This window comes from Lucilia cuprina, chromosome 6 (assembly GCF_022045245.1).
Source record: "Lucilia cuprina isolate Lc7/37 chromosome 6, ASM2204524v1, whole genome shotgun sequence".
In the NCBI taxonomy this organism is placed as follows: domain Eukaryota; kingdom Metazoa; phylum Arthropoda; class Insecta; order Diptera; family Calliphoridae; genus Lucilia; species Lucilia cuprina.
The window spans coordinates 42,554,108-42,564,534 of NC_060954.1; the positions used below are offsets into that span (position 1 = coordinate 42,554,108).

General features: G+C 26.0%; 1 protein-coding gene across 11 annotated transcripts in view; it reads right to left on the reverse strand.

Annotated features, from left to right (window-relative positions):
* LOC111687629 overlaps positions 1–4,701 on the reverse strand; it is a 38,350-nt gene extending 33,649 nt beyond the window's left edge. For 3 of the 11 annotated variants that reach the window (XM_046954313.1, XM_046954309.1, XM_046954312.1), the window contains exons 1-2: positions 335–783; positions 70–210 (exon numbers count right to left, since the gene is read on the reverse strand). In XM_046954313.1, the coding sequence (XP_046810269.1) occupies positions 70–210; positions 335–569 (376 nt within the window). In that variant the 5' untranslated portion in view covers positions 570–783. Of the gene's footprint in view, positions 1–69; positions 211–334; positions 784–4,306; positions 4,422–4,563 lie in introns of those variants that run through there. The other 8 variants (XM_023450087.2, XM_046954314.1, XM_046954308.1 and 5 more) reach the window with 7 other exon arrangements.
* Positions 4,702–10,427: the final 5,726 nt, after the last annotated feature.

A 10,427-nucleotide genomic window follows, 5' to 3' on the forward strand; every position in this document is an offset into this window, starting at 1 on the left:
TGCGATCATGCTTATGCCATTATTTAATAACTCGTAAACCGATTTTGTTTCCAAAACAGAAAAACGTACTTATTTCACCAGTATAAACATTTAAACTTTTACGATATAACTGTGGTCCATATGGTTCTATGGGAGGTTCCGAACTTTTGTGTTTTTTTATTAAAGTCGAATTGAAAAATTCCTCCCGATTAAGCACGACATCACAACAACCTAAATTTAAAACATACAGACAACAAAAAATAAAATAATAATAATAATTACAACAAATTTACAATATATAAATATAAAGAAAAATAAAAATGTTAAATAAAAAAATATTAATAGTAATACTTACCTCCTGGTCCCCCATGTCCTTGTTTAATATTTGTTTTTCCCGTAGCAGTCGTTGGAGCCGAAGCAAACATCATGGGATAAAAGACTTTGGGCCATAATATGGCTATACAACCAACAACTGTTACGATTATCAAAGCGGTCTTTTTGGGACTTAAACCTTCGTTGGCATATATCGGCAGAGAGGGTTGTGGCTGTTGTCGTCTATTTGTGGACTGGGCTTGAGCTTGTGTATGCATTATGTTGTTTTTAGGTTAATTTTTCTCAATCGTTTTCCAATTATTTTATTAATTAAGTACTAATTTAGTTTTTTTTTTAATATAATTATGTTTAATTTATTTGCTTTATTTTCTTTTAATTATAGTTTTAATAATTTATTTGGTTAATTTTATATCACTTTCATTGTTATTATTTTATTATCTTTTAATGGTAGTTTAATGGGTTAATTAGAATCTAGAAAAAAAGAAACGTTTCAAAATATGTATATTGATTAGTTTGGGTACGTAAATGACTAAACTGCAGTCATCAGCTTTAGTGTTTTTTTACTTCTGAAGGTACTAATTAAAAAAAAATTGTACTAAAAAAGTACCATAGATAAATAGACCAACACAAGATTAGAAAGGGATTTATAACTTTACACATAAACTGAAAATCTATATCGGAGGTGATAATTCAGATAATGTAAAATCAGAAGACTGAGAAATTAATTAGAAAACATACATCATGAACTATTGCACTTTTTACTAAACTAGTCTATAGACTAGACTATAGACTTAACAATAGATTAGACTATAAACTAGACTATAGACTACACTATGGACTAGACTATAGACTAAACTACAGACTGGACTAAAGACTAGGCTATACACCACACTATAAACTATACTATATTATAGACTAGGAATAATATTTGTCTATAGTTTAGTTTATATTTTAGTTTAAAATTTAGTCTATATTTAAGTCAATAGTCTAGTCTATAGTCTGTAGTTTATAATTTAGTCTATTTTAGTCTATATTATTGTTAATTTTAGTCTATTGTCTGGTTTTTAGTTTAGTTTATAGCCTAGTCTATAGTCTAGTCGATAGTCTATTCTATAGCCTAGCCTAAATTCTAGTCTATACTCTAGTCTATAGTCTAGTGTACTCCTTAGTTGACTCTGGTTTAAAGTCTAGTTTATAGTCTATTCTATAGCCTAGCATATATTCTAGTCTATAGTCTAGTCTATTTTATAGCCTAGTCTATATTCTAGTCTATTCTATAGCCTATTCTATATTTTACTCTATACTCTAAGCTATAGTTTAGTTTATAGCCAAGTCGATAGTCTATGTAGTCTATAGTATAGCCTGTAGTCTAGTCTTTAATCTAGTATAGTCTACTCTATAGTCTAGAATAGACTACAAACTAGAATATATACTAGAATATAGACTAGGCTATAGACTAGACTATAGACTATATCATGTACTAGACTACACTAGACAATAGCCTAGACTATTGACTAGAATATAGACTTGGCTATAGACTAAACTATTGCGTATACTTTAGACTATACTATAAAATAGACAATAGACTAGACTATAGGTTAGAATATAGACTAGAATATAGACCAGGCTATAGACTAGACTTATTCCTTCATAGAACTATTTGAAACAACTATGAATTCAAAGAATTGGATTTTATAACAAAAACAGAAGAGGACGATATCTCAGCTAATAGAAGAGGTATCGAAACAATTTAGGGCAAATTTTTAGGTGAAGGATTAGGGATAAAATTAAAATTAATCCTCGAAAGTAGGTTTTAAGTACTCAATTAGTTAATTTTGTTTGGTAGTTAAGGCGCCCAATAGAGGTGGTTTAAACATGAACAGGAATGAGTTTAATTTTCATATTACATATACAATTGTCTTCTTCTTTTTTATAAAACATGCATTGTTTTGATAACAAACATTGACGTTTTTTTTGTTTGTATGGCAACACTGTGAAGTTTAATCTTGTACTTAAAACCATTAGATTAAAAAGAAACTATATAAGAAATTATTCTGCTGGAACTTGGTATAATCTTTAAATAATTCACTTAAAGAGGACTTAACTACACCAAAACTATCCCTTAATGATTTTCAAGATCCAATTATTTAGAAATCTATATTCAGATGTATATAGAAATCAAAGTATGTTTGTGCGTTCCTCTATGTCTGGAGCGACTTTGCTGACAATATGATTATTTAGGACATAAAGTGGGCGGATTATCATTTGGGGGCGTGGCACCTCCCATATAAATGAAATGCAAAAATTCATTCATCTTGGAAACTATTACAGTTAAAATCTTAAAAATTTGCACAATAAACTTTAACATCCATGTAAACATTTTGAGAAATAAATTGACGGACTACCATGAGGGGAGCGTTACCTCCCATATTAATAAAATACAAAAATAAGTTTATCTGGGAAAGTAATTAAACTAAATTCTTCAAATTTTGCACCAAGTACTTGAATATTCCTCTAAACATTTTAAAGAGAAAAAGAAGCGGACTTTAATCATGTGTGCTTGGAGCTCCCATGAATTAAATAGAAAAATTCGTATATCTGAGAAACTATTAGAGCTAAAATCTGCAAGTTTTAATTGAAGAACATTGATATTAATTTGAATGAATAACGGCCGGACTATCAAATTGGGCGCTTTGTGCCTTCCATAAGAATTAATCTAAGAAACTAGTAGAACATGATTCTTCAAATTTTGCAAGAAGAACTTTATTATATTTTTGAATAGTTTGGAGAAGAAAGCGCGGACTGTGAGTGCCCATATGAATTAATTAGACAATTTTGTATATCTGAGAAAATTTTAGAGAATCTTCAAATTCCACATGAAGAACTTTGACATTCATATGAACATTTAGAGAATAACGATCGGACTATCAAAGGGCACTTCCTATATGAATTAAATATAAAATTTCATTTATAACTTGTTTGTTTTTAGGATGGCGTGATAAAGGTACTTAAAATGGAGGTATTTCGTAATAAAGTACCAAAATAATTGCTCGAATTTCTTCTTAAAACATAAATCATTATTTAGACTATTTCAGCAAGAATATTAACATAATGCAATTATGTATTATTTTTATAATTTTCTATAAGTTTTTTTAATTTTATTTTTAAATACAAAGAATTTTTTTAGAAAATAATTAATACATAATTGACATTTTAACAAAATTGTTTAAATAATTTATTTATTTCACACTTTATTTATTAACTTTGACTTTTTATTAATTATTTTCAAATTATTGTCAACAAAAAATTATTTTATTTTCCATTTTAAATTTCAACACATTTTACCCAAATTTATTTTCAAAATGGGAACAAAAATTTGAAAAAAATTTTTTTTTCAAAAACTCAACTAAACACCAAGTTTATGCTTTTTTTATATATATTTTCTATTCGATTTGGCACACTTTCTTTAAGATTATCTGAACAAATGTTTAGCTATTTTTTTTTATAATTCAAATATTTGCCGCTTTTCGCAAATAATTTCAAATTTATGAAAAAAAACTAATTTTCAAATTACAAATACTAATTTTACACAAAACTCAGACATAATTATTTAACATGAACTAATGGACATAATTATTATTTTTTGCCACAAAAATATAGAAAATTTTCTTTTAAAAATATATTTTACAAAATATATGTAAAATCGCAGAATGTCTGTCCCGCTGTGTTTTCCTTAATTAATAATAAACAAATAATTTCACTTGTAATTTGTTGTTGTTTTTTTAATTATATATCTGTATAAAGTTTATATATAAATTTTTTGCCGACATTCACTTGATTTGTTTAAAAATACATCGAAATTATTATAATAATTGTATTTGAAAACGCACAAAACTTAAAATATATAAAATTATTAAGAACGAACACCAAAATACACAAAAATACTGGTCGAACGAAAAAAAAAATGTTTATGAAAACACACAAAAAATATTACATAAAAATAGATGTCCCGTCCCGTATGGATTTATTTTTAGTGCTTGATTTTTTTCAAAATTTTTTTTGCAAAATATTAAAAATTTTGCTAGAATTTTTTTGTTATAATCAATTTTTTTTTTATTAAAAGATTTTAATTAATTTTCTTTAATATTTTGTAAACACTTGTTTCTTGTTTAATTTAACTATTTGTAATATTTGAAAATTTTTATTGATTTTTTTTTTTTTTTTTTTTGTTAAATTATGAAAAACTCTTACGCAAACATTTTTGCATTTTTCGGAAAAATCACTAAAATAATAAACACAAATAAAAAACCGTTCGAAGTGACCAAGGCAAGCGAATTTTAGCAACTACAGTCATATCTCTCTGTTGTACATTGTCAAAACTTGCGCGTCCGTCCACAAATACACCATTCAACAATATTTAGCATTTTAATATCAAACATCACCATCGTCAGCATCAGCGGCGTTGAGGTAATTTGGAGAGCCCACAAAACCATGAAAATGTACAATGATGACTTGCACAGTGTCTTGGAAGAAAATTTTTAAACAATAAAGAAAATGTAATCCTTAAGCATTAGATACACATATGAAAACTTATTCATATAAAGTTTGAAAGACAGGAGATAAATTTTCAAAAGCCGTAATAAAATAAGGAAGTATTTAATGGGTTTTTGGTCTAACTTTGTAAAGATGCAAGGAAAATGCACTTACAATAAAGAGAACTGAAAATCAATTTAAAAACGACAAGGGAATTACTGGCCAAAACACTGGTTACGTAAGTTGTTCGGTAATAAGCAAATTCACTGGAAGAGCTTGTGGCCCATTGTGATACCCTTAGAATTGTCATTCTCCTTAACTATTACTTGGTTCGTTCAGTCTAAGATCATCTCTGAAACAGTCCAGATCATGGAAAAGAGTTCTACTAATATAAAGTAGTCAATGCTCTTGTAAGGCTCTCTTAAGTGTTTAATAGATAGATAGATAGATAGATAGATAGATAGATAGATAGATAGATAGATAGATAGATAGATAGATAGATAGATAGATAGATAGATAGATAGATAGATAGATAGATAGATAGATAGATAGATAGATAGATAGATAGATAGATAGATAGATAGATAGATAGATAGATAGATAGATAGATAGATAGATAGATAGATAGATAGATAGATAGATAGATAGATAGATAGATAGATAGATAGATAGATAGATAGATAGATAGATAGATAGATAGATAGATAGATAGATAGATAGATAGATAGATAGATAGATAGATAGATAGATAGATAGATAGATAGATAGATAGATAGATAGATAGATAGATAGATAGATAGATAGATAGATAGATAGATAGATAGATAGATAGATAGATAGATAGATAGATAGATAGATAGATAGATAGATAGATAGATAGATAGATAGATAGATAGATAGATAGATAGATAGATAGATAGATAGATAGATAGATAGATAGATAGATAGATAGATAGATAGATAGATAGATAGATAGATAGATAGATAGATAGATAGATAGATAGATAGATAGATAGATAGATAGATAGATAGATAGATAGATAGATAGATAGATAGATAGATAGATAGAGATAGATAGATAGATAGATAGATAGATAGATAGATAGATAGATAGATAGATAGATAGATAGATAGATAGATAGATAGATAGATAGATAGAGATAGATAGATAGATAGATAGATAGATAGATAGATAGATAGATAGATAGATAGATAGATAGATAGATAGATAGATAGATAGATAGATAGATAGATAGATAGATAGATAGATAGATAGATAGATAGATAGATAGATAGATAGATAGATAGATAGATAGATAGATAGATAGATAGATAGATAGATAGATAGATAGATAGATAGATAGATAGATAGATAGATAGATAGATAGATAGATAGATAGATAGATAGATAGATAGATAGTAGATAGATAGATAGATAGATAGATAGATAGATAGATAGATAGATAGATAGATAGATAGATAGATAGATAGATAGATAGATAGATAGATAGATAGATAGATAGATAGATAGATAGATAGATAGATAGATAGATAGATAGATAGATGGATAGTTAGTTAGTTAGTTAGTTAGTTTGTAGTTAGTTAGTTAGTTTGTTAGTTTGTTAGTTTGTTAGTTTGTTAGTTAGTTTGTTAGTTAGTTAGTTAGTTTGTTAGTTTGTTAGTTTGTTAGTTTGTTAGTTTGTTAGTTTGTTAGTTTGTTAGTTTGTTAGTTTGTTAGTTTGTTAGTTTGTTAGTTTGTTAGTTTGTTAGTTTGTTAGTTTGTTAGTTTGTTAGTTTGTTAGTTTGTTAGTTTGTTAGTTTGTTAGTTTGTAGTTTGTTAGTTTGTTAGTTTGTTAGTTTGTTAGTTTGTTAGTTTGTTAGTTTGTTAGTTTGTTAGTTTGTTAGTTTGTTAGTTTGTTAGTTTGTTAGATTGTTAGTTAGTTAGTTAGTTAGTTAGTTAGTTAGCTAGTTAGGTAGGTTCGTAGTTAGTTAGTTAGTTAGTTAGTTAGTTAGTTAGTTAGTTAGTTAGTTAGTTAGTCAGTTAGTCAGTTAGTTAGTTAGTTAGTTAGTTAGTTAGTCAGTTAGTCAGTTAGTCAGTTAGTTAGTTAGTTAGTTAGTTAGTTAGTTAGTTAGTTAGTTAGTTAGTTAGTTAGTTAGTTAGTTAGTTAGTTAGTTAGTTAGTTAGTTAGTTAGTTAGTTAGTTAGTTAGTTAGTTAGTTAGTTAGTTAGGTAGTTAGTTAGTTAGTTAGTTAGTGAGTTAGTCAGTTAGTTAGTTAGTTAGTTAGTTAGTTAGTCAGTTAGTTAGTTAGTTAGTTAGTTAGTTAGTTAGTTAGTTAGTTACTTAGTTAGTTAGTTAGTTAGTTAGTTAGTTAGTTAGTTAGTTAGTTAGTTAGTTAGTTAGTTAGTTAGTTAGGCAGTTAGTTAGTAAGTTAGGTAGTTAGTTAGTTAGTTAGTTAGTTAGTTAGTTAGTTAGTTAGTTAGTTAGTTAGTTAGTTAGTTAGTAAGTTAGTTAGTTAGTTAGTGGGTTAGTGAGTTAGTAAGTTTGTTAGTAAGTTAGTTAGTTAGTTAGTTAGTTAGTTAGTTAGTTAGTTAGTTAGTTAGTTAGTTAGTTAGTTAGTTAGTTAGTTAGTTAGTTAGTTAGTTAGTTAGTTAGTTAGTTAGTTAGTTAGTTAGTTAGTTAGTTAGTTATTTAGTTAGTTAGTTAGTTAGTTAGTTAGTTAGTTAGTTAGTTAGTTAGTTAGTTAGTTAGTTAGTTAGTTAGTTAGTTAGTTAGTTAGTTAGTTAGTTAGTTAGTTAGTTAGGCAGTTAGTTAGTAAGTTAGTTAGTTAGTTAGTTAGTTAGTTAGTTAGTTAGTTAGTTAGTTAGTTAGTTAGTTAGTTAGTTAGTGAGTTAGTGATTTAGTAAGTTTGTTAGTAAGTTAGTTAGTTAGTTAGTTAGTTAGTTAGTTAGTTAGTTAGTTAGTTAGTTAGTTAGTTAATTAGTTGGTTAGTTAGTTAGTTAGTTAGTTAGTTAGTTAGTTAGTTAGTTAGTTAGTTAGTTAGTTAGTTAGTTAGTTAGTTAGTTAGTTAGTTAGTTAGTTAGTTAGTTAGTTAGTTAGTTAGTTAGTTAGTTAGTTAGTTAGTTAGTTAATTATTTAGTTAGTTAGTTAGTTAGTTAGTTAGTTAGTTAGTTAGTTAGTTAGTTAGTTAGTTAGTTAGTTAGTTAGTTAGTTAGTTAGTTACTTAGTTACTTACTTAGTTAAGTTATGCCCGGAATTTCAACAAATCGTGCATAGTTAAATTTGGTGTAAAAATATTTGTTAGTTATCCCTTTGGTAATGTTACCTACTAGTTATTTTACTCTTTAGATATTTATTTTTTAAAATTACGAAATTTTTAATCTTAGTTTAAGCGAAATAGACAAATTTTGGCACTTTACAAAAAGAATGTCAAGAAATTTTCTTCTTTTAATAACAAATCTCTTTAAAACACTGTGTCAATACTAAGTAATTCTATTGTCGTAGTTGTGTGTGGTTTTTCTATATTTTTTCTGCGAGTTTTCGCGGTCTCGTCATACTCATCATATGTACATATAAAACGAAACAACAACAACAAGTTAAAAAATAAAAGAAAATAAAATAAAAAACAACAATAAATAAACATTGAAAAACCCCTATAGATTTTCCTTAAAAAAATCTGCATGTTTGCTATAAAAAATTAAATGTTAATCATTTTATATTTTATTAGTAATAAACATGTTGTTGTTGTTTTTATAATATTTTTTTAACTATAAACTTAATTTTTTATATAAACGAAATGAATTCAATTTTTTGTGGTCAAAATAAATGGAAAATATATTTGTGGAAATCAAAAATAAATGAAACAATGGAAATTATACAAATTTATTAAAACTTTAATTCTGTCATTAATGAAAATACATTTGCAAAATTTCGATTTAGTTTTATTTATTTTAATAATATACTAATGTCTTGCAGAGGCGTTTTTATGAGTAAAGGAAATGTCTTTGTTTTTCCCCCGTTAATGCGGAAGATATTGTTAACGCTTCTGTCTATTTTGTTTAATTTTCAAATAAGTTCTTCAAGCATATAAAAGAAACTCATATGGACCAAAAAGTTTCCCAACTAGGTAGATAAATCTATATGTACATATTTATTATTTTTAATATTTTTTCAAAAAGACACTTTGTCTTTTAGCTGTCATCTGTTATTATTTTTTGTTGTATTTTTGTTAATCACATTAAAATATTTAAAGGAATGAATTCTTTGCTCTTGAGATTTCATTCAGTATATAGACTGGTTTATAGACAATAAAATAGAGACTATAGACTGATTTATAATCAAGACTTCTCTATAGACTGGTCTATATACAAACTGGTCTTTGTCAAGACTATAAACTTGTCTTTAGTCAAGACTATAATCATTTAGTTAGTTAGTTAGTTAGTTAGTTAGTTAGTTAGTTAGTTAGTTAGTTAGTTAGTTAGTTAGTTAGCTAGTTAGTTAGTTATTTAGTTAGTTAGTTAGTTAGTTAGTTAGTTAGTTAGTTAGTAAGTTAGTTAGTTAGTTAGTTAGTTAGTTAGTTAGTTAGTTAGTTAGTTAGTTAGTTAGTCAGTTAGTCAACAGGCAAGTTAGTTAGTGGTCTATAGGCAAGTTTATAAATCATTTTACATATTAAATCGCAAAGTACCAACACATACAAATCTTCTCTGATTTTTTTATATTAAATGAATTCATTATATTAATTCTCTTATGTTTATTTTATTGTCCATTAAAATAAACTTAAACGAGAAAATTTTTTTCATATTTTTTTTTAATTTCTAAAAGTTCATGGTCATTTATAAACATTCTACTTTGAATTCACAAAACTATAATAAATTTTATTTATTATTAATAAGTTTTTATTTTGTGCACTAACGAAGAAAATAAAAAACATAATATAATTTTCCACACATTCGTGAATTGAAATGAAAATTTGTTTATTTTTTTTAGAATTTCTTAATTACACTGAACTTACTTTATAGTTATTATTGTTGTTGTATTTGTATTAATTTATTTACTTTAGTTATTTTCTTTTTTCTATTGAAATATTAGTGCAAATTTTGTAATTTTTGTGTTTGTATTTAGCGAGAATGGAGAATATCGTATAGGAAAATCAATAAATGTCTGTAAAATGTTGTTGTTGTTGGCATTATTATGTTTTTTTCTTTCGTTTTGTCTACAGTTACAAATACAACTCTTCCTTTCTATGGTGTTATAACAACATCCTGTTTAAAATGTTGCCAGATTATAATTTAAAACGGTACTATTATCTATGCCAAAATTTGTTAAAATTTAATTTAATACCCAATTTTTAATATAATTTTATTTGAAATAAATAATTTCTAACGACTTTAGAATATTTTTTTTTGTTAATAAATTTTCTGTAAAGCTAGCTTTTTAAAATTTACTGTTATCTTCCGATTTTCAATAATATATATCGCTAATTACCCATCTCTATAATACCCTTAATATGGCAACTCTTTATATTAAACAAGAATATCGACCCTGCTATTAAACAATAAAAAGAAGAAAAATAATAAGAACCGGT